General features: G+C 44.1%; 1 protein-coding gene across 1 annotated transcript in view; it reads left to right on the forward strand.

The window, feature by feature from the left end:
* Positions 1 to 27,710, forward strand: part of ttn.2 (titin, tandem duplicate 2) — a 219,533-nt gene that overhangs the window by 93,186 nt on the left and 98,637 nt on the right. Inside the window, 70 exon segments of the mRNA XM_030381745.1 lie at positions 1,851 to 1,977; positions 3,083 to 3,349; positions 3,441 to 3,707; positions 3,935 to 4,198; positions 4,575 to 4,714; positions 4,934 to 5,060; positions 5,398 to 5,664; positions 5,764 to 6,030; positions 6,174 to 6,440; positions 7,363 to 7,502; positions 7,720 to 7,846; positions 10,235 to 10,377; positions 12,429 to 12,552; positions 13,205 to 13,471; positions 13,926 to 14,023; positions 14,777 to 14,945; positions 15,108 to 15,193; positions 15,195 to 15,248; positions 15,250 to 15,309; positions 15,311 to 15,343; positions 15,345 to 15,381; positions 15,554 to 15,561; positions 15,563 to 15,821; positions 15,950 to 16,228; positions 16,456 to 16,496; positions 16,498 to 16,536; positions 16,538 to 16,678; positions 16,681 to 16,732; positions 16,735 to 16,776; positions 16,779 to 16,866; positions 16,960 to 17,084; positions 17,180 to 17,446; positions 17,538 to 17,665; positions 17,667 to 17,753; positions 17,755 to 17,809; positions 18,322 to 18,621; positions 18,717 to 18,991; positions 18,993 to 19,023; positions 19,106 to 19,230; positions 19,232 to 19,298; positions 19,460 to 19,573; positions 19,787 to 19,812; positions 19,814 to 19,846; positions 19,848 to 19,865; positions 19,867 to 20,058; positions 20,060 to 20,084; positions 21,212 to 21,252; positions 21,254 to 21,331; positions 21,333 to 21,365; positions 21,523 to 21,573; positions 21,575 to 21,653; positions 21,761 to 21,961; positions 21,964 to 21,985; positions 22,081 to 22,202; positions 22,362 to 22,423; positions 22,426 to 22,465; positions 22,468 to 22,650; positions 22,764 to 23,060; positions 23,149 to 23,335; positions 23,466 to 23,581; positions 23,830 to 24,129; positions 24,236 to 24,535; positions 24,699 to 24,804; positions 24,930 to 25,126; positions 25,355 to 25,660; positions 25,857 to 26,010; positions 26,371 to 26,495; positions 26,600 to 26,718; positions 27,110 to 27,290; positions 27,375 to 27,677. Of these exon segments, the coding sequence (XP_030237605.1) occupies positions 1,851 to 1,977; positions 3,083 to 3,349; positions 3,441 to 3,707; positions 3,935 to 4,198; positions 4,575 to 4,714; positions 4,934 to 5,060; positions 5,398 to 5,664; positions 5,764 to 6,030; positions 6,174 to 6,440; positions 7,363 to 7,502; positions 7,720 to 7,846; positions 10,235 to 10,377; positions 12,429 to 12,552; positions 13,205 to 13,471; positions 13,926 to 14,023; positions 14,777 to 14,945; positions 15,108 to 15,193; positions 15,195 to 15,248; positions 15,250 to 15,309; positions 15,311 to 15,343; positions 15,345 to 15,381; positions 15,554 to 15,561; positions 15,563 to 15,821; positions 15,950 to 16,228; positions 16,456 to 16,496; positions 16,498 to 16,536; positions 16,538 to 16,678; positions 16,681 to 16,732; positions 16,735 to 16,776; positions 16,779 to 16,866; positions 16,960 to 17,084; positions 17,180 to 17,446; positions 17,538 to 17,665; positions 17,667 to 17,753; positions 17,755 to 17,809; positions 18,322 to 18,621; positions 18,717 to 18,991; positions 18,993 to 19,023; positions 19,106 to 19,230; positions 19,232 to 19,298; positions 19,460 to 19,573; positions 19,787 to 19,812; positions 19,814 to 19,846; positions 19,848 to 19,865; positions 19,867 to 20,058; positions 20,060 to 20,084; positions 21,212 to 21,252; positions 21,254 to 21,331; positions 21,333 to 21,365; positions 21,523 to 21,573; positions 21,575 to 21,653; positions 21,761 to 21,961; positions 21,964 to 21,985; positions 22,081 to 22,202; positions 22,362 to 22,423; positions 22,426 to 22,465; positions 22,468 to 22,650; positions 22,764 to 23,060; positions 23,149 to 23,335; positions 23,466 to 23,581; positions 23,830 to 24,129; positions 24,236 to 24,535; positions 24,699 to 24,804; positions 24,930 to 25,126; positions 25,355 to 25,660; positions 25,857 to 26,010; positions 26,371 to 26,495; positions 26,600 to 26,718; positions 27,110 to 27,290; positions 27,375 to 27,677 (9,751 nt within the window).

Below are 27,710 nucleotides of genomic sequence, written 5' to 3' on the forward strand. Positions count from 1 at the left end.
GCATCTACCTACCATCTAACAGCTAGCATCTACCTACTATCCAAAGCTAGCTTCTATCTACCATCTAACAGCTAGCATATACCGGGAGCGTGTCTATGTTCCCCGGGTCCTATGTTCCCCTCTTTGTATGAGACTGGGGAACATAGGACCCTTTTTTAAAAAAGGGTCCTATGTTCCCCGCTTTTCCCAAAAAGGGTCCTATGTTCCCCGATATGTATGTGACCGGGGAACATAGGACCCTTTTTAAGAAAAAGGGTTCTATGTTCCCCGGTCTGTTACTTTTTCTCACCATTACTGCCAAATTCCGGCCGAGATAACTACCATTTCATGTCTTTACCTTTTGTGGAAGAGGGAGAGACGTCGGAGAACCTGACGCAGTCTATTCATACGCCGGTAATCAAACCCCGAGAAGCCCAATCCCTACGAGAGCTTCCCGCGCTACGGCCATCCGGAGGCGCACAGATCTTTTGGCCGTGATATTATTATACAATTATATTATATTATATACTATTATATAAAGAGCTCCGGGAGTCGAAAACAGCAACAATCACTTTCTCCTCCATGCTGCAGTTCACCCCGGACTGCACTGCACTGAGTGTAATACACAATGTGTAATATAACCGCAAGCGGTGATAACGGGGTCGGAGCAAAATTAAATGTCAAGAACAAACTAATGGAAGATATATAAATATAACATATAATTGTCATATTTAAGGAAAGATGTTCCACTTATAAACCTGAACTGCAGCCTCATTCACATGGTCAAAATGTCTATTGATAAGCACACAACAACCAGAAAACTCAAAGCACACATTTCTCAAGTGAAGTAAGGGCTTTCTTCAAAGCATATACCTGAAAGATCTTTGAAATTCTGGGGTATTAAACATTTGTAGTCAAGGACAATAAAGGAAGAAATATAAATATGACAGAGTTAATTATGAAGGAAGAATGGTTATTGAAGAAGTCCCCCTTAATGCCATAGACTGATTCTTTGAAACTAATGAGCCGGAATGTTGATTGCCTGATGAATTTCAGGTGCTGTTCAATGTTGTGTTTCTTTAATGAGTGGCAATGACAGAATGACATGTTCAGCTTGTTCATAATGCTCTAATCAGGATTAGAACTCTCAACCTATCGATCACCAGTACACGGCATTATCCCGCTGAGCCACTGACATTCCTGAACTGCATGAAGCCTCATTCACATCGTGAAAATGTCGATTGATAAGCACACAACAGCAGCACACATTTCACAAGAGAATTAAGGGCTTTCTTAAAGGAGTACAGATCTGAAAATTTGCACTGTTAATGGTATCAACCTAATGATAGCCGTATGATAGTTATACAATAACAAAATGGTCATATAGGCAAAATGGGTTGAGACTGTGGACGTTTTCTATGAAATTGTGGGAAAGGTAAACATTTTTAGAGCAGAAGATCAGGGTTTTATAAATGTATCTGATTCTAGAGATTAATATCATGAAAGAATTTTGAGTCCAGGTCAATCTGGTGAGGAGAAATAAGCCTAAATCATGTTTTTTTTTAATTAGCGCCACCTTTGGGTGCAGTACCACAAATTTGGGTTTATGGGTAGTGGGGGTTGTTGGTAACTATACCTGGAAATTTCAAGAGTTTTTGAATGACAGTTTAGGCTGCAGTATGACTTTTACAGAATTTTAGGGAAAAAAAACAAACAATAGGGGACCAAGCAGCTTTGCTGCTTGGTCAACTTTATATCCATCTCTCTGTCTGCCTCTCCATACATTATCTGTTGTTTAGTGTCTTTTATACATCATACATCTATTATGTATCCTATCTCAGTACTTGTTAATGTATATCCACCTATCCCAGACGTGTGACATCCAAATGGACGGTGCCAAGCGCAGACTGATCCTGAAGAACGTCCAGATGGACCATTCCGGCGAGGTGACCTACACAGCGCTGAACGCCGTCACCAACGCCATGCTAACAGTCACCGGTAAGCCTTGCTCCTGGAAGGCAGTAACGCTCTGCTGTTATATTCCCCAATGAAATAAAGACTTGACGTTAGGTCTTTATTTCATGAAGTTCTACCAAAATTCTGCGTGGGAGGACTACAATATTCAGATTGACCATTCCTGAAGAAGATCCATTTTTCTGTGTACTGTTTGTTGTTGTACATGTTTAATGTATGTTGATGAAGTGGTGAGGTGTAATAGTGGGGTGCTAGTCAAGACAAGTCCAATCATCACAAAGTACAGTTGGTTCTTCTTGGACCGTCTGATTTTGTTTCATGTGCTACATGCTGTATCTAGTTGATGTGCCACAACAGAACAACCTTCAGTTAGACATTGGTTTAGTTTGCTGCACCTGTAAGGCTTCAGTGTAAGAAAAGAGTCTCCAAAGCGGAAATGCCTCAAGTGAAGCCAAGAAAGAACTGAGGCTGATCCTGATACCTGCTTGATACCAAGACCTCATGGACCTCCTCATGGCATATGTAATCACGTCGTCAAGCCATCCAATGCAGAACCCGGTCGGCACCGGTTTAAGACGGTGAGGGGGAGGATCCTGTTGGATAGAAAGCCTGCTAGGAGAGTAGTTGAAGTGGAACTTGAGACAAAACCTGCGTAAACCCTTCACCCAAGACCCTACAGCAAACCCTCAACCAGAGTTAACCCCTCACCCAAGACCCTACTACGGACCCTGAACAAGAGTAAACCCCTCAAACAAGACCCTACTGCGGACCCTCAACCAGAGTAAACCCCTCACCCAAGACCCTACTGCGGACCCTAAACAAGAATGCAACACCTCCACCATGCCAACAAGACTGGGGACAGCTGAAGGGTCCATTGGCACTGGGGTGGTGTTAGACCAGGTTTTAACACCAAAATGCAGACTTACTGAAACAATGTCCACAGCACTGGTGTGGTATGAAGTACCCTAACAGCGTTCTTCATCAACTGGATACTGACTGTAGCATACTGTTGTCTGGGTGTTGTCTTTTGTTGTCTTGGCGTTGTCTTGGTGTTGTCTTGGTGTTGCCTTGGTGCAGTCTGATGTCTTGAAGTTTGTTGTAATTCTTACCTGCTGTTCATACCTCCCAGAAATCGAAATGGCCTTTGTCGTCCCGCTGGAAGATGTTTCTGTGCATGAAAAGAAACAGGCTAAGTTTGAATGCGTCATCACAAAGGACGTGTCAAAGGTTATGTGGTACAAAGGGTCCGACATCATCACCCCAGACCAAAAGTATGACATAATTGATGATGGGAAGAAACACATGCTGATCATAAACAGCTGTGAGTTTGATGATGAGGACGAATACACGATAGAAGTGTTGGGGATAACCTCGACGGCGAAGCTAACAGTGGAGGGTAAGGGACAAAACACCACCATGTTTCCTGGAGCTGCTTCTCTTCCATGGTGAACTGACTGCTATGAATATGCCCTACTAATACGTTGTAGGTATAAGACTAACATGCATCACGCCAATCAAGGACCAAACGGTGAAGGAGGGCCAGACTGCTCGCTTTGAGCTGGAGCTCTCTCATGAGAACGTCCCAGTCACATGGTTCAGGAACGATATGAAGATCCACCCCAGCAGAACGGTGCTCACGCACGTGGACAGAAAGAAACACGTTCTAGAAATGAAGGAAGTGACGCTAGATGACACGTGCCAGATTAAAGCAGAAGCCAAGGGAATTCCCTCAATGGCCAATCTAACAGTCATAGGTAATAAGACCTCCATCTTTCCTTTCAGTTCCTGCCCTCATCCTAAATCACCTCCAACAGTCTGTCATTCAAGTATTTGTTGACCTGTGAAGTCTTGTTTGTGTGCCGTCGTGATTTTGTTTCTCTATTCTGTTTTATTGGTGCTCTTGATTTGTGTTGTTTGTGTATGTGTGGATTGGGCTGTATATTGACACACATTCAGAATAACGAGTGTTGGGCCATTTCAGAGGGAGACGCATACTTCACGGTTAAGCTTCAGGATTACACGGCGTTGGAGAAAGACTCTGTGGTACTGCAGTGTGAACTGAGTAAGGAGGTGGAGGTCATGTGGTACCACAATGAGAAGGAGCTCAAGGGCTCTAAGAAGGTGTCCATCAGAGCCGAGGGCAAGCGGAGAAGCCTGAGCATCAAGAGGGTGGAAGACCAAGACAAAGGGCAGTACATGTGTGACTGTGGAACTGACAAGACGCTTGCTTCACTAAACATTGAAGGTAAAGGAAAGGATGGATTCTGATTGGCTTGTCTATGTTTTTTCTCTGGACAAACATCTCTGGACATCTCTTATAACTCTCTTCAATTGCTAATAACTCCTAACACTACAAGCACTACAAGACTTCTAACTCGTACATGGTATAAACACTAAAAGACTGCTAACTCTGACATGCTAGAAACAATACAAGACTTCTTACTCTGACATGGTAGAAACACCACAAAACTTCTAACTCTGACATGGTAGAAACACTACAAGACTTCTAACACTCCTAGCTGATAATAGTAAAATAGATCCTGTAGCCCTCAAGATGGCCTTATCTGTAGTGGATGTCCATTCACATGTTGAGTTGGATGTCTTCATTCTGTCCATGCCAGCTCGCCACATCAAGGTGGTGCGACCTCTGTATGGGGTGGAGTTGTTTGATGGGGAGACGGCTCGTTTTGAGGTGGAGATCTCGGAGGATGACGTCCACGGCCAGTGGAAACTAAACGGAGAAATCCTCAGTCCCTCTTCTGTATGTCTTTTCTTCATCTATGTGTTCATTTTCATGTGCTTCAATGCACATTCACTTGAACATTCAAAAAGTTTCCTTTCAAATAGACATCTCAGGCATTTAAACATTTGATCAAATAATGACTGTGTTTTTATTGCGTGCGATTTTATTTGAATGAAAGTGGATTGAGTACAGCCTTCTGTGAATCAATTCTGTGAACTTATCCTGGACTATCTGCAGGATGTTGAGATAGTGGAAGATGGAGCCAAGCACACTCTGATCTTGTACAACTGTAAGGTGCCCCTGACAGGAGAGTTGTTGTACAGCGCTGCTGATGCTAAGTGCTCTGCTAACCTGAAAGTGAAGGGTGAGCGTTCACAGTACTTCATCTGTGCACTCTTACAAACAGGCATGATATGTGCTGACTCTTTCATACTTAATTTGGCTTCAAACTTTAAATATCACAAAAAGTTTAATGCTTTCCAATATAACATTAGGGTGAACATGGTATTGAAAAGTAAAAGCAGTTTTGTGTTGTTTGTGATTTTATATTAATATTTTGTAGAAAGCGAGGTGTCATCTCTTCCATGTCGTAAGACACAGGCTATAAACCAGTTCTACACCACCTGGTTTTAATCAACTGGTAACAAACCAGTGCTCTCCATGATCTGGTTGATGTTAACACAGTTTCTCTGAATTAACAGAAATCCCAGTGTCGTTCATGACGCCACTGAGCGATGTTCATGTGTATGAAAAAGAAGAAGCCAGATTTGAGCTGGAAGTGTCCAGGGAGCCAAAAAGCTTCCGCTGGATGAAAGGGCCACAGGAGTTGTCAAGTGATGAGCGATATGAGCTGGGGGTGGAGGGGACGAGACACACACTGCTGGTGAAATCAGCCAAATACGAAGACGAAGGAAAATACATATTTGAGGCTGAAGACAAGAGAACTTCTGGCAAGCTGATAATCCAAGGTAACAACATTAACCTTGATCAGCAATATGATTCATTATGAAATCAAATTAAAAGAGTATGATTAATTAGGATAACCCTCTTTATTTTGTGTTGGGCAGGAATCCGTCTGGAGTTTGTTAAGCCCATCAAAGACGTTACTGTGAAGGAACGAGAGACTGCAGAATTCAGCGTGGAGCTTTCTCATGACGACATCTCTGTTATATGGTACAAGAACGATGTCCGTCTGCACCCCAGCAAGTTGGTCCACATGTTGGACCAGGGCAAGACCCACATCCTGGCATTCAAGGAAGTGACCATCGATGACACCTCCCTGATCAGGGTGGAGGCCATGGGCAAGTGCTCCGAGGCTATGCTCACCGTCATTGGTAAGTGATACTTATCAATCCACACATACACATGCATATGCACAAAATCTGCTGCACATGCTGATATTAGAGGAAACATACTAATATATAAAGATGGTGAACTCAATATTTACATTTGGTGTGTATGTTGTAATTTGTTTCAGAGGGAGACTTGTACTTCACCACCAAGCTGCAGAACTACACAGCTGTGGAGAAGGATGAAGTTTCTCTGGTCTGTGAACTCAGCAAGTCTTTAGCCCAGGTCCAATGGTTCAAGGATGGTAAAGAAATCATTCCCTCAAAGAATATTGTTACCCAAACTGATGGCAAGAAGCGTTTGCTGACCATAAAGAAGGCATCAAAAGCTGACATTGGAGAATACTCCTGTCACTGTGGTACGGACAAGACGACCGCCAGTCTGAACATCGAAGGTAAACTCTCCAGAGGATATAGGATTTCATACTTCCCGTGTAGACCACGCCTCCATCCTTCCAAACTCCACCCCCTCCTCCATCTGGCTATCCTCCACATCCACCCGACCATCCTCCATCATGCTGCTGCCTGTGTTCATTGTTGGTTTCTACTTGCTTTCTTGCATCTTTGTGTCCACAAGTGTTTTGTCTTTGTGTCAACAGCTGTTGTGTTTTTGTGTCCACAGCTGTTGTGTCGTTGTCTCCACAGGTGTTATGTCTTTGTGTCCACAGCTGCTGAGTCTGTGATTCCATAGGTGTTGTGTATTTGTGTCCACAGCTGTTGTGTCTTTGTCTCCACAGGTGTTATGTCTTGTTTCCACAGCTGTTGTGTCTTTGTCTCCACAGGTGTGTCTTTGTTTCCACAGCTGTCTTGTCTTTGTCTCCACAGGTGTTGTGTCTTTATGTCCACAGCTGATTTGCATTTGTTTCCACAGGTGTTGTGTTTTGTTTATATTTCTTTATTTCTTTTCTGTATTTGGTGATAAGGGACATTATCACTAAAGAGGACATTTATATCATCTTCGATCTAGTTTTAAATGCTTTATGAGGAGTATAAATTATGTATATATATGAATATATAGATTTATTTGTATACATAGTTATAGTTTATAAATCACAAATCTTGTACATTTATAATGTCATCATAAGGTTTGATATGGTTTTGAAGGCTGTATAGTTTGGTGATTGTCAGTTTGCTCAGCTTCATGGTGGTATCATTATCATCATCCTCACCTTGTATGTGCTCCTGATCACTGCATCTGGTAAGTGTGTAACTGGTCTCCACTGGTTTGTGCTCACCTTCCCAGTTAGAATGTTTCCAGGGTCCGGGGAGAAGCAGGGGTGGCCCTCTGGTTAACTCATGTTCTTTGGCCTTCTGCAGAGCGGGACATCAAGGTGGTTCGTCCGCTGTACAGCGTGGAGGTCACAGAGCTGGAGACGGCTAAGTTTGAGACGGAGATCTCTGAGGGGGATCTTCACGGGAACTGGAAGCTGAAGGGAGAAGCTCTTCTCCAGTCTTCAGTAAGACTTAACGCTGCCTGAGACAGGAGCTTTGTGGCCCTAGAGTCATTATGATATTAGGAATAATAAAAGTACACGAAAAGGGCAATTTAAAAATAACCACAGCTAGTGATTCAGATTCCCTTACGTTACAGAAGCATCTGTAGAAGTGTTGCATCGGAACCCAAGACACAGAGCCGTCTTCTGCTGTCATAGTTAATCTGTGTGTTCTTCTCAGGACGTGGAGATCAAGGAGGAAGGCACCAGACACACGCTGGTCCTCTTCAACGTCCGCTTGGATATGGCCGGAGGAGTGGATTTCTCTGCAGCTAACGCTAAATCTACGGCCATGCTCAGAGTCAAAGGTGTTCACAATGATAACACTAATATAGTATTCAGAATGAGAAGAATCAACTGCATTTATATAGCACTTTCTAAAGCGTTTTACATACTGTGTGTGTGTGTGTGTGTCCTCATCCAGTCATGATTCTAATAGCCCCCAGCTGACACACACACAGCACGCCGAAACGCATACATACACCATGCACACACACACACTCAAACACACACACACACACGCACACACGCACGCACGCGCGCGCGCGCACGTGCGTACGAACACGAACACAAACCCTCACAAGCCCACACCGCAAACACACACGTGCGGTCGCAGACGTTCCAAGATAACGGTAAGATCGAGATAACAGCCCCCCGTCAACACTTTTTTGCTAAACATTAATTATTTTTGATTTATTACTCGCCTCCTTGAGCTCCTTGACGTTCTGTCTATAGACTGTAGAAATTGCGATAACAGAATTGAAGAGACAGTTTCTCACGTCGACAACGCAACGGCATGTTGTTTATTTTATCATATAACACCTTTGAATTCAAACATCAAAACACAAAAAAGACGTGCGTTCTCTTAAAGAGACAGCGTCCCTATATCACAGAACGAAAACATGTCAATAACACAGTATGGGGAATTATGTCTATAGAGACAGTCCACAACAAGACTACACTAAAATGTAATATTACTCTCTTCATTGAGCCTCCCGAAATGTCTTCACATTTTGTTGCTCAAAATAGTATTATTCTTCTCTTTGATATTGATATCCCCCCTCCCCCCTTCCAACTGTTTTAGTTGTTTTATTTTTCTAATGTTTTGTGTGCAGGCTATGTGTAACTGTAGGCTACTGCTGCCTGTCTTATTATTTTAAATCGAAATAACGTATTTTTCTGGTTAAAAAAATGAATAAAAAAACATCTTAAACTCTCATGTCAAAGTACAATCCACAATCTTATAGTAATGATTTTTATAATAATAGTAATATAGTCATGAAGTTTATAATAATAGTAATATAGTCATGATGTTAATAGTAACATAGTTATGATGTTTATGATAATGGTAATATAGTCATGATGTTAATAATAGTAATGTAGTTGTTGTATTATTGATAGTAATATATTAATGATGTTAATAATAAGAGTAATATAGTCATGATGTTAATAATAATAGCAATATAGTTGTGATGTTAATAATATACTCATGACTTTAATAATAATAGTAATATAGTTGTGATGTTAATAATAATATTAATATAGTCATGATGTTAATAATAGTAATATAGTATTGATGTTAATAATAATATAAATATAGTGATGATGTTAATAATAATAATATTGTCATGATGTTAATAATAATTGTGATAAAGTCATGATGATAATAATGGTAATATAGTTGTGATATTAATGATAATAGTAGTTTAGTCATGACGTTAATAATATTAATAAAGAGTGATATTAATGATAACAGTAAAATAGTCATGATGTTTATAATAGTAATATAGTCATGATGTTAATAATAGTAAAGTTGTGACATCAATGATAATACTAATGTAGTAATTACAATGTTAAACAAAGCTGTTATCTCACACAAAGAGCCCTCGCTCCCACCTAAACCAGGAGTTTTTTCTCCAGACAGAGGTCCAGCCCGGGGAACCAGAGCCTCCCATATAACACTGTTACTCTGACAACATTTTGCACACTAATTAAAGTAAATGTTCTGTTTTGAGGTGATGTTCTGAATGTAGGAGGACCCCTTCTAGTGCAGCATCCTGTGTCCTGTGTGAGCACAGAGTAGGGCTATATCTCTCCTCGTGAGCACTGCTACTGACAGCTAGAGTTGATCTAGCTGTTAGAGGGCTGTACATCTAACAGTTTTTCTAACTGTCAGGTTGGGTTCCTATCGTAAATACTTGAAGTTTGTTGCTAAGCCTCATTCGTGTTACTTATTTAACAACCTTTCAGACTCATGTTGCTTCACCTGCCGTGAAGTGTAGTTACAGCACAGCTCTACGAGATGTCGACATCTTCAATGTTAGGTCACTTCTGGGGCCTTTAGATCCTTCTCCTTTTCCAGGAATATTCCGAGCAGGTGATTGACAGGAACAGACTGTGCAGGTCTGGTGATTTGGTAAGGCTGGGCCCCCAGCCAATCAGAGGCTGTAGTTATTTTAGACGCGGCATACCTTATCTAGATCTGGTGTTGGTGATTGGCAGGCTTTCTGCTGACCATCTCCATGTGGTGTCAGGCCATATGCTAATGAGCTCCAGCCTTCCCAGTTGTCCTGAGGCCAGTGGAACTGCAGGCCTCCCAACCACCATGCGGATTAGACGCTAAGGACTTAGTTTCTTCTTGTGGGATTTTGAGCACTTGTAGGGGGGACTAACCATGTCTTCTCCTCACCCCAAAGCCCGGGTGATCAGCCTGAGCAAGGTCCTGGAGGACGCCGTGGTGACGGCCGGGGAGACGGCCACCTTCCAGTGTGAGCTATCTTTCGAAGGCATTGCTGTCGAGTGGTTCCTGGGGGGTACCAAGCTGGAATCAAGCAATAGAGTAAGTTATTTTACCTCCCTCAACTCGGCACACATGCTAACCAAAGGCCAACGGAATCACTCATTGCTACTATTATTACTACTAACTATACCTAGTTTCTTTAGAGCAAGTGTATGATTGCAGATTATTGCTGTTGGTTTTTTGCTGGGTGGTTGCTGGGAACAGTGATTAAAACAGTGTTTTAGTCCATTTTGGTCATCTATGGGAGTGTGGAGAACCAGACCCCAGTGCATTGGATCTTTGAGATAACGCAGGAGGCTTTCTGCCCAGCCAGCGTTCTGCAGGTTATTTTTAACTGCTGTGGCAGGTGGCCCCCCCTCCAATATGTTATTTAAATCAGGACTTATGTGCTTTCTGCTGGGCTTGTTCTGCACTCTGTGTGCAAACATGTCAACAAGGCAGTCTATCTGTGCTAACATATAGCATAATCATTCAGGTTTGCTTCTTTATTGCTACGTTGGCTGTTATCAGAGCATTTCAAAAGAGACAGAGTATTTTCTGGGAAATGGGTTGTGAAACAGTGGTTTCCTAAATCCTTTATAAACCATAAACAAACGATTCAGCAGATTAGACATTATATATCCAAATCAATGCATTAGCTGTTTTAAATAATTATGTCATAACTTTACTTGTCTTTCTTTAAATTTACCCAGGGCTCAGACATGTTGTAGATTTAAATATCTTAATTTTGATAGATATAAATATAGTCTTAATGTTGCAGATATAAATATAGGCTTAATGTTGATAGATATAAATATAGTTGTAATGTTGTAGATATAAATATAGCCTAAATGTTGATAGATAAATAGTCTTTATGTTGATAAATATAAATGTAATCCTAATGTTGTAGATATAAATATAGTCTTAATGTTGTAGATATAAATATAGCCTTAATGTTGTAGATATTAATATAGTCTTAATGTTTAGATAAATGTAGTCTTAATGTTGATATATATAAATATAGTCTTAATGTTGTAGATATAAATATAGCCTTAATGTTGTAGATATAAATATAGCCTTAATGTTGTAGATATAAATATAGTCTTTATGTTGATAAATATAAATGTAATCCTAATGTTGTAGATATAAATATAGTCTTAATGTTGTAGATATAAATATAGCCTTAATGTTGTAGATATAAATATAGTCTTAATGTTTAGATAAATATAGTCTTAATGTTGATATAAATATACTCTTAATGTTGTAGATATAAATATATTCTTAATGTTGTAGATATAAAGATAGCAATGACCTTGACAGATATAAGTTGTTTCCTGTATAATTGGTCGTACTTGAGGATGGGAGGCTTCTTATTGAGTATTGGCGTGATATTGAGGGATCTTGAGTTGCAGGCCGATTCTGACGAGCACTTCTACTTCTGATGAAAACACTTGGATGTCCATGTATTGTCATGGTTACAGCTCGGGTTCAGTGTTTTCTCTATTTTGCATTACAGCAGTCTTCTCTGTTACTGCAGTAGTATCATAACAATCCTCTCTGTTGCTGCAGTAGTATTATAACAGTATCCTCTGTTCCTGCAGTAGTATGATAACAGTATTATCTGTTATTGCTGTAGTATTATAACAGTCTTCCCTGTTACTGCAGTAGTATAGTAACAGTCTTCTCCATTCTAATGCATTTGTTTTGTAGCAGTCTTCTATATTACTGCAGTAGTATTAAAGCAGTCTTCCCTCTTACTGCAGAAGCATTATAAAAGTATTCTCTATGCTGCTGCAGTAGTACTGTAGCAGTCTTCTCTATTCTACTGCAGTAGTATTATAACAGTCTTCTCTGTTACTGCAGTAGTATAATGACAGTATTCTCTGTTACTGCAGTAGTATAGTAGAAGTCCTCTCTATGCTACTGCAGTAATCTGTCCAAGGTGTGCATAGACCTAAAGCTCTGCTTAAGACTCTCAGGGGAGTCGGGTGACTGGGGTTATATGGAGCTCTGGAGGAAGTATGGAATCCAGCTGCCTCCGTTCGTTAGAAACAGGACACTGGCTGGCTGGGGGGGTAAGGACTGATTTACAGTGTGCTTCATTACCACAGGTGGTCACAAGAGCTGAAGGCAAAGTGCACTCACTTACACTAAGAAATGTAAAACTGGCTGAGGCAGGTGAGGTGAGACTGGCAGCCAAGGACTTCCAGACAAAAGCCAACCTGATTGTGAAAGGTTTGTCTCTTCTACCAATAAAGATTAGACATTCTATGAACGGTGCAGAAGAATGAACCTTGCATCTTATTTCCCGTCCTCATCTCTCCTCCCCTCTCCACCTCTCCTCTTGAACCCCCTTATTGTCCTATATATATAGTGTGTATATATTTATGTTTGAATGTATGTACAGATATCTAGAGGTGGTCTACACAATGTAGTGATAATACTGACAATAATTGGGGTTGATAGAAGATGGAGATGATAAATAGAAAGTAAAGATGGTAACTAGCAGATAGAGATGATAAATAGAAGATAGAGCTGATAAACAGAAAGTAGAGATGGTGAGTAGAAGATAGAGATGATAAATATAAAGTAGAGATGGTTACTAGAACATAGAGAGTTTTAGTAGAAGATATAGATGGTGAATATAATATAGAGAATGGATCTAGAAGATAGAGAAGGTTAATGAATGAAAGGTAGAGATAGTTTTTAGAAAGTAGAAATGGTTACTAGAAGGTATACATGGTTACTGAAAGATAGAAACAGTTAACTAGAAGGTAGAGAGGGTTACTAGAAGGTACAGATGGTTGATGTTTACAGAAGACAGATTGCTTATAGAAGACAGAAAAATGAATAGTTGTGTCTGTATGACCTCCTTTATGCTGTGCAGAGCAACCCGTAGAGTTCAGCAAACCTCTGGAGGACCAGACGGTTGAAGAAGAGGCCACTGCCACCCTTGAGTGTGAAGTTTCCAGGGAGAACGCTGAGGTCCATTGGTTCAGAGATGGACAGGACATCCGCAAGACCAAGAAATACGAAATAATTGTTGATGGCTGTAAGAGAGCCCTCATCATTCATGACTGCACTATGGACGATTGCAGAACTTACACTTGTGACGCAAAGGACTTCAAAACCTCCTGCTTCCTCACTGTGGAGCGTGAGTACTCGAAACACAGCTCTTCATATCCTAGCACAACACCACCAGTCAAACACACTTGAGCATGGTAGCTCTTGAGACATTAAACTTGATCCTCAGTTTAGATTCAGAATACCTCATTATTTCTGCTCTATTATAACAGCTTTATTCATGGCTTGTGTCTGGCTGTTGTGGAGAGAACAAGTTGAAATATTGTAGAAATATTCCTTAACTAGTCAATAACATGTTATTATACAGTCCTTCTAACCTCTCTGGTTATTGCATCGCATTGCACCCAGCGGGGGAGGAGCAGTTGGGTGCCCTGTTCAAATCTCGTCCCACCTCACACCTAGCCAGCACCCTAAACACGAGCTGTTGCCCGTGTACTTCCTAGATGCTCCTCAGTGCATGCTCCTCATAAACTGTGTGGCTGTTTACTCCAGGCTGGTGAAAGTCCTGTATTCTGTTTTCACAGCCCCTCATGTCCAGTTCTCTAAGCCTCTCCATGATGTGGAGGTCCGTGAGAAGGAGTCTGCCAGGTTTGAATGTGAAGTTTCCAGGGAGAATTTGAAGGTAAATCCTAATTTGTTTCCTCACAAGTTGAACAATAATAGAGTCCTCTCCCCAGTAGGGGCTGTACCATAAGTTTGAAGTTAAAGGTCCTCTGTCTTACCACCAGGTGGGACATGTGGTAGACATTATATTTATAAACTGTATAGCTACTCTAAATACTCAAAGATGTTTTGCTATTCTTTGTGATGGGTATATCCACTGTATCCCTTGGATGCATAACAAATCAGCATCAGATGTAGCGGTCAACTATATATTGTTGAATTATCATGAAATATCCAGTTATGATGCAGACAATAAGGAAAAGTCGTCTTTGTCCAAATTCTATATGTTCAATTACCAATTACATTAAAGGGGACATATTATACATATTATATGGGCGTGTCCACCTAGATGTGTGTTGGATAGATCAGTCTACCAGCCTACCCAGCGGACTGTAGTAAACGTTGCTCATCTATCCGTCATATATCTAGGTGGACACGCCCACCTGAGATGTCAGAAGCTGCACATTTTCAAAACGGCTTGTAATGGCTTATCACACTTGGTGGTATAATATGTCCTCTTTAATAACTGTGGGTCATTACAGTTAGACTAGTGTTAATTTTTTGTAATTCCCCACGATTATCTTAATATGTATTTTCGCTCAACCGTATATATATATATTTTTCATATAAGTTGTTATTTGATGTTTTCACTTCATTTCTATTGTTATATGGACGAGAGATTGCAGTGCTAAGGCTGTTTGTTTCTGTGCAGGTTCGCTGGTTTAAAGATGGAAGTGAGATCAGGAAAGGGAAGAAGTATGAAATTATTGCTCAAGGTGTCCAGCATGTCCTGGTGATCCACAAGTCTGTGTTCGATGACGAGGCAGAATACGAATGTGATGCTAAGACCATCAAGTCCTCTGGCATGCTGACAGTCGTTGGTAAGAAAACTTAAAAAAAAACAACGAATCTGCTGTATATTGACATAATGATCTTTATGTCAATATACCTTTGACATAATACACATGTCAAACACATTAAACCTTACACATTCCACTGGTTAAATGTAAAATACAACTGTTCTATTTTCAAACTTGTTACAGAGGAGGAAGCTAGGTTCAGCAAGAATCTGTCCAACGTGGATGGAATGGAGACAGACAGTGTCAAACTGATCTGTGAAGTGTCCAAGCCCCAGTGCAGAGGTCACTTGGTACAAAGGGGAGCAGGAGCTGCCTGAGGGAGGTCCGCTATGAGCAGATCATGGATGGAAAGAGAAGGATACTCATCATCCAGGACCTGAAGATGGAGGGATGTTGGGGAGTACACATGTAGACTGAGTCCCATCCATCAAGACCTCTGGAAACCTCATGGATCATGGTAATACGTCAGAACTGCTGTCCAACCAACACCTATATCACCAAACCCCTGGTTAAAGATATATCCTAATTTCTCAAATAAGCTACATCATCACAGATAAAGAGGGATCGTTGTTGGCGGTTTGGGTTGTCCTTATATTAAATCGTGTCTGTTTTTCCCTTTGTGTCTGTAGAACTGGCTTGCTGAGTTCACCTCAAGGCCTCAGAGCCAGGAGGTGGTGGAGGGAGAGAAGGCAGAGTTTGTCTGCTCTGTCTCCAAGGAAACCTATGAGGTGAAGTGGTTCAGAGGTGACAAGGAGCTGGAGGCCGGAGACAAGTACAAGATGATCAGCGACGGCAAGAAGAGAACACTGCTAATCCAGAGCTCTGAGTGCAAAGACGAGGGAGGATACATCGTGGTGATCGGAGGCAACCGGGCCAGTGCTTGACCTAACCGTGCTCGTATATGATCCACTGTCTGGTCCTACAAATACAGAAATGCATAGGTCATAATCACAAAGGTCATGAATACATAAGAGATAAAAACATTCTTAGTTGGTTATCATTGTTGTCTCTTCTGTATCTTGCAGAGAAACTCAGAATCATGACCCCACTGAAGGACACGGAGGCGCAGGAAGGAAAGGAGATTGTCCTGAACTGTGAGGTGAACTCTGAGGGAGCCAAGGCTAAGTGGCTGAAGAACGACGAGACCATATTTGAGAGCAGCAAGTTCATCATGGTCCAGAGAGACAATGTTTTCTCTCTGAGGATCAAAGATGCCCAGAAGGCTGACGTGGCCAACTACTCCATTATCCTGACCAACCAAAGAGGAGAGCAGGCCAAAAGTGCATGCAACCTCACTGTCAAAGGTCAGCACTGAACAAATGAACAACTGATTGATCTACAATATATAATCTGACTCTGATTTGACACCCTGATAACATAATGATGTAACCGCAACTGTGTACTAACATAGTTATTTAACAGCCAAAATGTAATGACATAATTATCTTACAGCCCCAGTGTAATAACACTGGGGATAACAATGAATGTAACCAAATGTATTAATAGCAATTGTTGTTTGTGTTTTACAGAGAGAGAGCCTGAGGGTTTGTGGTTCCTCTGGAGGATATTGACCACCCAGGAGAGGAACACAGTGAGCTTCTCCTGTAAAGTGAAACCGAACAGGGGCCAAACTGCTCTGGATGAAGGGTAGCCAGAGCTTCTCCTTCAGCAAGCGCATCGTGTACCGGGCTGACAAGGACCAACACACCCTGACAATTAAAGACGGTACCCTGGCTGACGAAGGAGACTACACAGTGTCGCTGAGGAGAACAACAAGTCCACAGCAGACCTGATCATCAGCGAGGCTCCACAGACTTCACAGCCCAGCTCAAAGACCAGACCATCACAGAGTTTGAGATGCGGAGTTCATCTGCAAGTTGTCCAAGGATAAGACTGAAGTGAAATGGTACAGAGATGGACGTGAAATCCGAGAGGGACCAAGGTAATGGCTGCCACCACCTCAGGTTGTACTACAGCTGAATCATGTTTTGTTTGATGTATGTTTCCTTAACCATTCTACCCATTGCTCTACCAGATACACTTTCGGAAAAGATGGAAAGACTTGCAAACTGATAATCAAGGAGTGCAGACCAGATGATGAGTGTGAATACGCTTGTGGTGTGGAGGAAAAGAGATCCAGAGCCAGGCTCTTTGTTGAAGGTGAGATACCCTGTGTTATTTACAGGTTACCTCTGCTAACTTTACGATAATGAATACTTTAATCACCCTGTCCCTGTTTTGGTCTTTAATTCCAGAAACGGCAGTGGAGATCATCAGACCTCCCCAGGATGTGTTCGAGCCTCCAGGCTCCGACATTGTGTTTGAGGTGGAGCTCAACAAGGACCGAGTGGAAGTCAAGTGGTTGAGGAACAACATGACTGTGGTGCAAGGAGATAAGTACCAGATGATGAGCGAGGGGAAGATTCACCGCCTGCAGGTGTGTGAGATCCGCCCTCGCGACCAAGGAGAGTACAGAGTCATCGCAAAGGACAAGGATGCCAAGGCCAAGCTGGAGCTGGCAGGTATGGTCCAAACTTACAGTCTTTCTCCTCTGCTGTACTACTGCTAATACAAGTTTGTGATCTGTGTTGACCATGATCATTTGCCCTGCAGCTATGCCCAAGATTAAGACTACCGACCAGAGCTACGTGACTGATGCTGGCAAGCCCATCGTCATGGCGGTTCCCTACAGCGCTTACCCAAGCCTGAAGCGCAGTGGCTGTTTTGGGAGCAGCCCCCTGTCCAAGGATTGACATTCATACATCAGCTGACAGGACAGAGTACCAACTCAAAGACCCCAAGAAGACAGACGAGGGACACTACAAAGTCTGTCATCAAAAACAAACACAACGGCGATGGAGAGGCCTTCATCCACCTGGCCTGTTGTTGGTAAATCAAATGAGATCAACCTGGCAGATCCTTTCACACAGGAGCCATTTATGTTACCATTGCAAGTTAGCCAGATTCCACGAGATCATGATCACGCGAAAACCCATTAGGCCGGCTTCAAGTTAATCAAACCATGGTGGTTCAGACCATTCAGTGTCCAAGTGAGGAACTACGTGATATACGTGATAGACATGATACACGATGATAGACGATGACAGACGGATGGTCTATGTCTTTTTTGAAAAGAGCCTGCCCGTTTTTTGAAGATCCTACATGCTTCCCAGATGGTTCCATGTAGCTAACCATCAGGCGCACCAGGTTATGTCCCCTTACAGAAACATTTTGCACCCTATCCTGCATACTGAATTCCCTCAATATTTTGCCTCTGTGCAAGAGCAAGTGGTCCCGTTGCAATTTTACTTCTCTTAAAAATCTGATGATGATATTATTTTCCTGCTGTGTTTGATATAAGTCGCTCCTCTGTAACCGTCTGTGTTGTTCTTCCCAGACGTGCCCGGACCGGTGAAGGGCCTCCAGGTGACTGACACCGCTGACGGTGAGGTGAGTCTTGCCTGGGAGGAGCCAGAGAGCGACGGCGGAAGCAAGATTGTTTCTTACGTGGTGGAGAGACGGGATGTGAAGCGTAAGACCTGGACCCTGGCAACAGACCATGCAGAGACCCCTGAGTTCACAGTGACCGGCCTCCAGAAGGAACCCATGTACCTATTCAGAGTCTGCGCTCGCAACAGAGTAGGCTGCGGGCCAAACATTGAGACAGACAAACCTGTGCAAGCCAAGAATAAATTTGGTGGGTAAAAATTTGAGACAATGTTTGTTTTAGTTGCCTGGGTTTTGATTGGTCTACCGTGGGAAATTCACTGTTCTCATTGGTCTACCATGCAGATGTGCCTGAGGCACCTCTCAACGTGCTCGTGAGCAAAGTCAGTAAGTTTGCTGCTACAGTGTCTTGGGAGCCTCCAGAGTCCAACGGAGGGTCGCCCCTCACAGGCTACGTCATCGAGCTTCGTGACCGCACCTCCGTCAAATGGTCCGCCGTCCCAGGTGACCAAGGACAGACGAACTCAAGCGCTATCATCAATGACGTCATTGAGAACAAGAGTATATCTTCAGGGTGAAGGCTGAGAACAAAGGCTGGTGAAGGCAAACCTAGCGCTGCTATCACGACCGGTCAATATCATGGACCCCATTGGTAAGTGTCAGCATGACATGTACCCTCTGGAACCGGCTGTGTAGTGGACAGCTCTGTAAGCTGTGTGCCTATCTATCTACAGAACGCCCAAGTCCCCCTCTGAACCCAGTTTGGCAGGACCAGAACAAAAGCCTCAGTGCAGCTCTCCTGGGACACCCTCCAACCAGTAATGGAGGTAGCATCATCACCGGCTACATCATTGAGCGAGTCCGAGGAAGGATCAAACAAGTGGTTGCGCTGTAACGCCAGACTTTGCCAGGACCTGTTCCTACAAGGTAAAGTGGGGATGGGTTTCCATCCTTTGTTGCTTCTGATTCTAATGGGCGTCTGTGACTTTAACAGAACCAAAGCCTCAGGGCATTTCCCTAATCCCTTGGTTCTTTATTAGTCCTACTGTATATATCTATAAGCTAGTTCTGGTGTTGATCTTTCATGTTTACTGGTCTGAAATACGGCACCAAATACAACTACCGTGTGTTTGCTGAGAACGCTGCTGGCCTCTCTGACCCATCAAACACCATGGGACCTCTGCTGGCGGACGACGTTCATGGTCAGAACCAGAGGACCAATGCCTACACCTTTTCATTTCAAGAACATTCCTAGAGTTTAAGTCAAAAGTTAGGCTGACTTTGACTCTGACACAAACTAAATTACTGATAGGAACAGTAGAGACCATAAATCAGATAGTAATTGGATATCATGTAACTGATGTTTGCTCGGTAGGAGGAGAGATGTAATGTTTCTGTTTAATATCTCTCTCCAGTGGCTCCGACCATCGACCTGAGTGCTCTTCAGGAATGGACTCGAAGTAATTGTTCCTCATTCCACTCACCATCCGTGTAGCCAATAACCGGATACCCCACACCGACTGCAAAGTGGACCTTTGGAGACAAGGAGCTGACTTCTGATGATGAACGATTTCGGGAACCCATGGTGACCAAGTCGACATTCGTAGAGCTGGTGGTGACCCCTAGGTTGCGTCCGGATTCAGGGCACCTACTCCCGACGCTTGAGAACGATGTCACCTCCGTCTCCAGGAGAGAGTGAAGTGACTGTCATCGGTATGTCCAGTTGCACATCTTGACCCTTTCCGACTCTCTGCAGATCCTACAATATCTGCCAAGACCTTCTTTAAAGTAGAGGGTTATCTTGTTTTTGGCTGCATACCAAAACCTGTTCCTGTAGTTTTTAGTCATGAATGTTGTAGTAGGGATGGGCACGAGTAGTAAATTCAAACTCGAGTGATCGAAGGAATTCCTCGAGATCAATTGTAGTACTCTGTTAAATCGATATCTATTTTTAGAATGCAACGCATCTGCAGCAGGACTAGGCCTGATGATGAACGGCAATATTACCAACCAAACATGTAATGCTTATTGCTCCATCAAAACAGTCAGAGTTATCAGAGTATCATTATTTATTTTTGCAAACGTTCAAAACACATTTTCTTACAAAAATAAATATGCGTCCTCAACAATTTAAATCACGTCGAACCAAGCCTGTAACGGTTTTTAAAAAAAACAAAACGAAACAAGTAGCCTAACCATTGTCAAATAATTTAAAGCTGCAAATAAAACGGCAGCAAATGGACTATGGAAAATACTCAGCGTTGTGATCTTCTCTACAAGCCCGGGATTACAGCTGTGTCTTGCGGCGGTGAAAATAGCCGACACACTTGGTTGCTGCGGGTCTGCTTTCCCCGAACTCACCGTTGTGTTTTCAGGAGCATATATTGCCGCATAGTCCTTTCTGGTAGCTCGATTTCGCTTGGCATATTTTAGCATTTCACCTTATGATCTCCTATTCTTTAAAGTATGTTAAATTCTTCGCTGCGCTTTTGCTTTAAAACCACCATCTCTTAACTTTTTGAATTCTGGCGTGCCTGCACACGGCATCGGAAACGCGCCATGGAAATGGATGCATTTAATTTTCTTTGTGCCCACGTCATGCGTTAGTGGCGCCGACAGAAAATTGATACAATTGCTTCAGAAGACTTTGTTTGTGTGGGTAATAGTCAAAACTCCGAGTTTGCCTGTCCACCAACCGAGTTCATTTGTAACGAGGAGTACTCGAGTAATCCGATTCCCTCACGCCCAATCCCTAGTATGTAGAGTTTCACTACTGGTTGTACCACAGACAGGTTTGTCAGGTATTCTCTATCAATCATGGTGTTGTGGTATTCCGGCAGCTTCCCCCAGCGGCCCCAAAGACTTCAAGGTGCAGGAGGTGGACCAGACAGCATGTCCACCTCATGTGGGATAGCCCCCGAACATGATGGAGGAAGCCATTGACCGGATACCAGGTGGAAGAAACGAGATATGTCACGCAAGACCTGGGTCAAGGTGAGCTCACTCCTAACTTACGAACTAGCTGGCTAACCTGGTGGTTAGTGGGCACATTGTAAACTCACATTGGTAGCTGGGGCCCGGGCTCCGACTCACCACCAAACAACAAATGTAAACAGTGTAGATGGATGTCTGACCAAGGTGTGTGTCCCAGGTTGTATCAGGACTCCAGGACCAGGAGTACACTGTGACGGATGTGATGGAAGGGCAAAGAAGTACCTCTTCAGGAGTAAACAGCCTGCAATAAGTGTGGTCCAGGAGAACCAGCCTACATTGATGAGTACGGTCAACGTCTCCTCTCCTGCCAATGTAAAGGAACTTTTACCTAACTCTACAGATGCACCTCATTCTCCTACTCTGAATCAAGACAACTAGGGCATTACGACCTGCAGTATGTCTCAGGTCTGTGTCTCATCCATTTACTGTGTCCCCTCAGCGGTGCCTGACCCTCCCAGAGAACCTGAGGTGGAAGAGACAATGTCTGTCAAGTCGGCATTTCCTCACCTGGGAACCCCCAAAGTACGACGGAGGCACTGGCATCAAGGGCTACAACGTGGAACGCTGCCAGAGAGGAACCGATAAGTGGGAGCCTTGTGAGACATGGTGCCTGAGCTCAAGTACGTAACTAAACACACCTAACATTAAGTAACAGTCTGGTCTGGAGTCTGGCCTATGGCTCTGTTGAGCTGAAGGTGCTGTGTGTTGTGTTCAGGTGCCAGGTGACTGGTCTGCAGGAGGGACAGTGGTACTCCTACAGAGTCAGAGCGCTCAACCGTCTAGGAGCAAGCAGACCCTGCAAGGCCACAGACGAGATCCTGGCCGTGGATCCCAAAGGTATGCTGGAAAACATTGAACCAGTTACAGTAAAAGTGTCTTCTTATTTCTTTCCAATTTTGCTTTCATATGAACTTCTGAGACACATAAACAGTAAGCATAGGCTGTTAACCTGTTCCACACTGCCTGCTCATGTCTCCTGTCTCGTCTGGCTCACAGAACCTCCAGGGATTCAGCTGGATGCCAAGCTTCTGGCCGGTCTGACTGCCAAGGCTGGTAGCAGCGGATCGAGCTTCCTGCTGAGGTTACCGGTAAGCCTGAACCAAAGTGAAGTGGACCAAGGCTGACCTGATACTCATCAAAGACGATAGAGTCTCAATCGACACCAAGCCAGGCCATTCGACGGTCACCATTGCTAAGACTACAAGAGAAGACACCTCAACTTACATAATCGAAGCCACCAACAGCAGTGGACGCGCTACAGCCACTGTCCATGTCAACATTCTAGGTCAGCCAAATACCACTGGAAGGTCCAATATTACAACAACAGTAGTTAGAAGGCACCAGTCCTTCTGGAAAGTGGTGTCTTCTAAATGATCTGTGTTCATCTTCCGCCCGCAGATAAGCCTGGTCCTCCGGCTGCCTTCGACATCTCTGAAATCACCAACGAGTCCTGCTTCCTGTCCTGGAATCCCCCCAGAGACGATGGAGGCTCCAAGATCACCAACTACATCGTAGAGCGTCGCGCTGCAGAAAGTGAAATCTGGCACAAGCTTTCCTCCACTATCAAACTGACGACCTACAAGGCTGTGGGTCTGGTCAGTTTCAAAGTATACATTTTCAGAGTGTTTGCTGAAAACCAGTTTGGCGTTGGTACATCAGCAGAACATCCATCCATCATTGCCAGATATCCCTTCAGTAGGTTACTCACTCTTAACTACATCATGCAGTAAACATACAGAGAGCATTTTGGTTGGATAGATGACATCACTACTACTTTTCCCAGACACTCCTGGAGCTCCTTACAAGCTGGAGCCCTCAGACATCGCCAAAGACTCCCTAAACCTGTCGTGGTACGAGCCCGACGAGGATGGAGGCAGTCCTATCACTGGCTACTGGATGGAGCGCTACGAACCGGACCATGACAAGTGGATCCGATGCAACAAACTGCCCATTAAAGACACCAACTACCGGTCTGTATACAGCAGCCTGTTTCATCAACATCATCAAACTGTACTCTGAGTGTTTGCTCCTGCTCCATCTGATGGCTGATTGAAGGATGCAAAGGGGTTTTGGAGTCATGTTAAGTTTCTTCTACTGCAGGGTCAAAGGTCTTCCCACCAGGAAGAAGTACAAGTTCAGAGTACTTGCTGAGAACTTAGCTGGAACAGGGAAACCCAGCAAGGAGACTGATCAAATCCTGGTCAAAGATCCTATCGGTAAGACAGCTGCTGAACTTTACCTCATAAATACCCGCTGGGCAATACAATAATTATAGACCCTTTCTAGCTCAGTCAATAAAGAGCCTGACAACTTCTCATGCACTCAGAGTCATTCATTGTATTTCATAAACACAGAACCCCAATATTTCCTCTTCCTATTCTTGTTAACTGAACCACTTGAGGTCTTAGTTGAACAGACTCTGACATTCTGCGGGAAGAATAAAATGTTCCTCCCCCTGGTTCAGATCCTCCATGGGCCCCTGGTAAACCAACAGTGAGGGACGTGGCCAAGACCTCATGTTTCCTCATGTGGACCAAACCAGAGCACGATGGTGGAGCCAAGATCGATGGCTACATCATCGAGATGCTGAAGAGTGGAACCGCAGACTGGATCAGAGTTGCCGACGACATCAACCTCCTGGAGCACTCCCTCAGGGGTCTGATGGAGAAACAGGAGTACTCATTCCGAGTCAAGGCCGTCAACAAGGCTGGAGAGAGTGAGCCCAGCGAGCCCAGCGACCCTGTGCTCATCAAGGAGAGACTCTGTAAGTCAAACTCATTCACTACAGCACAATACTAAATTAGGTTTCCATAGATGTTTACAACAGAGTATAAACATAATGCTGGTAACTAACTGCTGTCTCTCCCTAGCGCCCCCCATGGCTCCACGCTGGCTGCTGGTGGTAAGCATCAGCAGGAACAGTGCTGAGATGAAGTGGACGGCCCCTGAGAGGGACGGAGGCTCCCCCATCACCAACTACGTGGTGGAGAAGAGGGATGTGAGGAGGAAGGGCTGGCAGGCGGTGGACACCACGGTGAAGGAGCTCAAGTACTGTGTGACGCCCCTCAACGAGGGCTCCCTGTATGTGTTCAGAGTGGCCGCTGAGAACGCTGTTGGAGTCGGAGCCTTCTGTGAACTGGAGGACTCGGTTCTGGCCAAGGACACTTTCAGTAAGTTCAGAATAACTGAACAAAGTAAAATGTTGAGGAACTAATTCATACAGGTTTGTTCTAAAAAGGAACCTTTAATCCCTTGAGATTAAAGCTACTTGTCTTGGCAGGCCTATTGTTTCATCATATTAAATTGTTTGGGTGTGTGTGTGTGTGTTCACAGCAACTCCTGGACCCCCTTATGGCCTGGCGGTGCTCAGTGTCAGTAAGAGACACGTGGACCTGCAGTGGGAGGCACCTAAGAACGACGGAGGCAGACCTATCCTCAGGTACCCTCACTTATTATGGAGCTCAGTGGACTGTGGAGCTGGAAGAGAATAGAATGACCTGCTGGTCCGTGACTCAAGGTCCCCCTCACAGATGAAGTGAACTGTACTGATTCAATATGTTCCAGGTATTCCCTTGAGAAGAAGGAGAAGCTTGGGACCCGCTGGGTGAAGTGTGGTAAGACCTCAGGGCCAGACTGTAAGTACAGAGTGACCGACGTCATCGAGGGAACCGAGGTCCAATTCTTGGTGCGAGCTGAGAACGAGGCTGGGGTCGGACATCCCAGCGAACCTACAGAGATCATTACCATTGAAGACCCCACAGGTGTTCCATCACTTCGTCATCTAAAGCCTCTCCCATAGCATGGCTGAGATACTCAGATACTTAGAGATAGATAGTAGATACTTTGAGTATGCATTAGAAACCAACACAACATTTACCCCTTGGTCATATCTCACTAATACCAACTTAATGATTAAGTAAGTAGTTGAACGTTGATAGTTGCTGGTGCTTGTGATATTTAAACAACCTAACCCAAAAATCTCTTCCCAGGTGTTCCATCACCACCCATTGCACTCCAGATCACTGGAGCCAGCCGGGACTTCCTGTCCATTGGCTGGAAGCCCCCAGAGAGGACTGGCGGAAGCCCCATCAGTGGCTACCATGTTGAGATGTGTGAGGCCGGGACGGAGAAGTGGATGAGAGTCAACTCCAGGCCTGTTAAGGAACTCAAGTTCTGCATCGACGAGGGAGTGGTAGCCGAGAAGGAGTACGTCCTGAGAGTCCGTGCCATCAATGCTGTAGGCGTGAGCGAGCCCTCAGACATGTCTGACAACGTGTTTGCAAAGGAGAGTGACTGTAAGAACCCCTATGAACACTTGAACAGAACTTCAGCATCTGCTCACTGTGTGTCTTGACTTCCACCTTCACCAGTGATGCTTTGTTATTATTTATCATTATTTTAAATTCTTCTTAGTGTGATTCATTTATGATGGGATAATCATCAAGTTGGCTGTTATCTGAGTGCGTTTAAAACCAGGCTGTGCTTGTCAAGGTTTCCCCACCCTGGAGTTCCAGACCCTGGACCTGGTGGTGGTAGAGACGGAGAAGATGCACATCCCAGTGCCCTTCAGGGCCGTCCCCTCACCAAAGATCATCTGGCACAAAGATGGCAAGGAGCTGAGGGCAGATGAGCGTCTGGGCTTCAGGTCTGCTCCTCCTCTTCCCCTGTTATAGGGCTCTCCAGGGGCTTATCACCACACCAAACACATTGGACTGTTGGGGAGACTAGTTCCATCTCCAAGAGGAACCGGTTTAGTCACCCATAAATTCATATATACTGGTCAGGATCAATACAGAAAATACTATACAGAAAATAGAGCCAAACAAACCATTCCATGCAACATAAATGCACCCAGATGCTTAAGACCATAAGAATCACAAATCAAAAGATACAGTATAATACCGTTTTAGAAGTCAATGTAGGTTGTGTATTTTGTGTATTTTGTTTGTTGTGTCTTTACAGGAATAGGATGACTTATTGTTTTGTTGCTGGTTTGTCTGAACAGGAAGGAGTACACCTCCTGTCACCTGGAGGTGGACAGCAGTATCCATGGTGACGCCGGACAGTACAAAGTTACACTGGAGAACAAGCTTGGAGCCACCAGTGCTGCCATCAACGTCAAAGTCATCGGTAAATCATGTCCCCTAAGACATGGTTTTACTCCTAGCTCCATATGAGAACCATTGAATATTGTGAGCTCTTTCTAAAAGTATCATCATGTTTCATGTGCTCAGGTCTGCCTGGTCCTTGTAAGGCAATCCTGGCCTCAGAGATCACTAAGAGCACCTGCAAGGTGACCTGGGACCCTCCAGACTACGACGGAGGAAGCCCTGTTCTTCACTATGTTCTGCAGGTCAGATGGTGCCTCCTGGAGGCCTAAGGCTGAGAGGCGGCTCTATGGGTTATTTATGCCTTCCTGACCTGTCCGTCTCTCCTGACACCTGTCAGTCACTCCTGTCATATATCTGTCTGTCCTGAATCATATCTGACTGTCCTAACACCTATGTGTCTGTCTGATCTGACACATATCTGTCTGTCTTAACACATATCTACCTGTCTGTTTGTCCTGACACAGACAGTGTGTCTGTCAGTACTGTGACCCTTCTGCCATCCTGGGTGTCTGTCCTCACACTTGTCTTGCTGTACATCTGTCCTTACACTTTTCTGGCTGTACGTCTGTCCATACATTTGTCTGGCTGTACATCTGCCCTCACACTTGTCACCTATTTGTCTTTCCTCTCCAGCGCCGCGAGGCAGGCAGGAGGACATATGTCAACATGATGTCAGGGGAGAACAAGGTGAGCTGGCCTGTGAAGGACCTGATCCCCAACGGAGAGTACTACTTCCGTGTCCAAGCTGTGAACAAGATCGGAGGAGGAGAATACATCGAGCTGCGCAACCCAGTCATCGCACAGGACCAGAAACGTAAGGATGCTAGCATGTAGACCGATAGTGTTGTCAATGTGACCGAGCTCAGTATGAAGTACTGAAGATGCTATGTGTTTCCAGACGTTCCTGACCCACCAGTGGACGTAGAGACTCACAACGCCACATCCAAGACTGTCACACTGACCTGGAAACCCCCCATGTACGACGGTGGAGCCAAGATCATGGGCTACGTCCTGGAGAAGTTCCAGAAGGGCCTGGACAAGTGGGAGAGGTGCAACGACTTCCTGGTTCCTGTGCTCTCCTACACCGTGAGGGGCCTGACTGAAGGGAGGAACTACCAGTTCAGGGTCAAGGCTGAGAACGCTGCTGGGGTCAGCGAACCCTCTCGCAGCTCATTGTTTGTCAAGGCCTCCGACGCTAGAGGTCAGTAGTCCTCCATACAGTATATTTTATCCT

This window comes from Gadus morhua, chromosome 16 (assembly GCF_902167405.1).
Source record: "Gadus morhua chromosome 16, gadMor3.0, whole genome shotgun sequence".
Taxonomy (NCBI): domain Eukaryota; kingdom Metazoa; phylum Chordata; class Actinopteri; order Gadiformes; family Gadidae; genus Gadus; species Gadus morhua.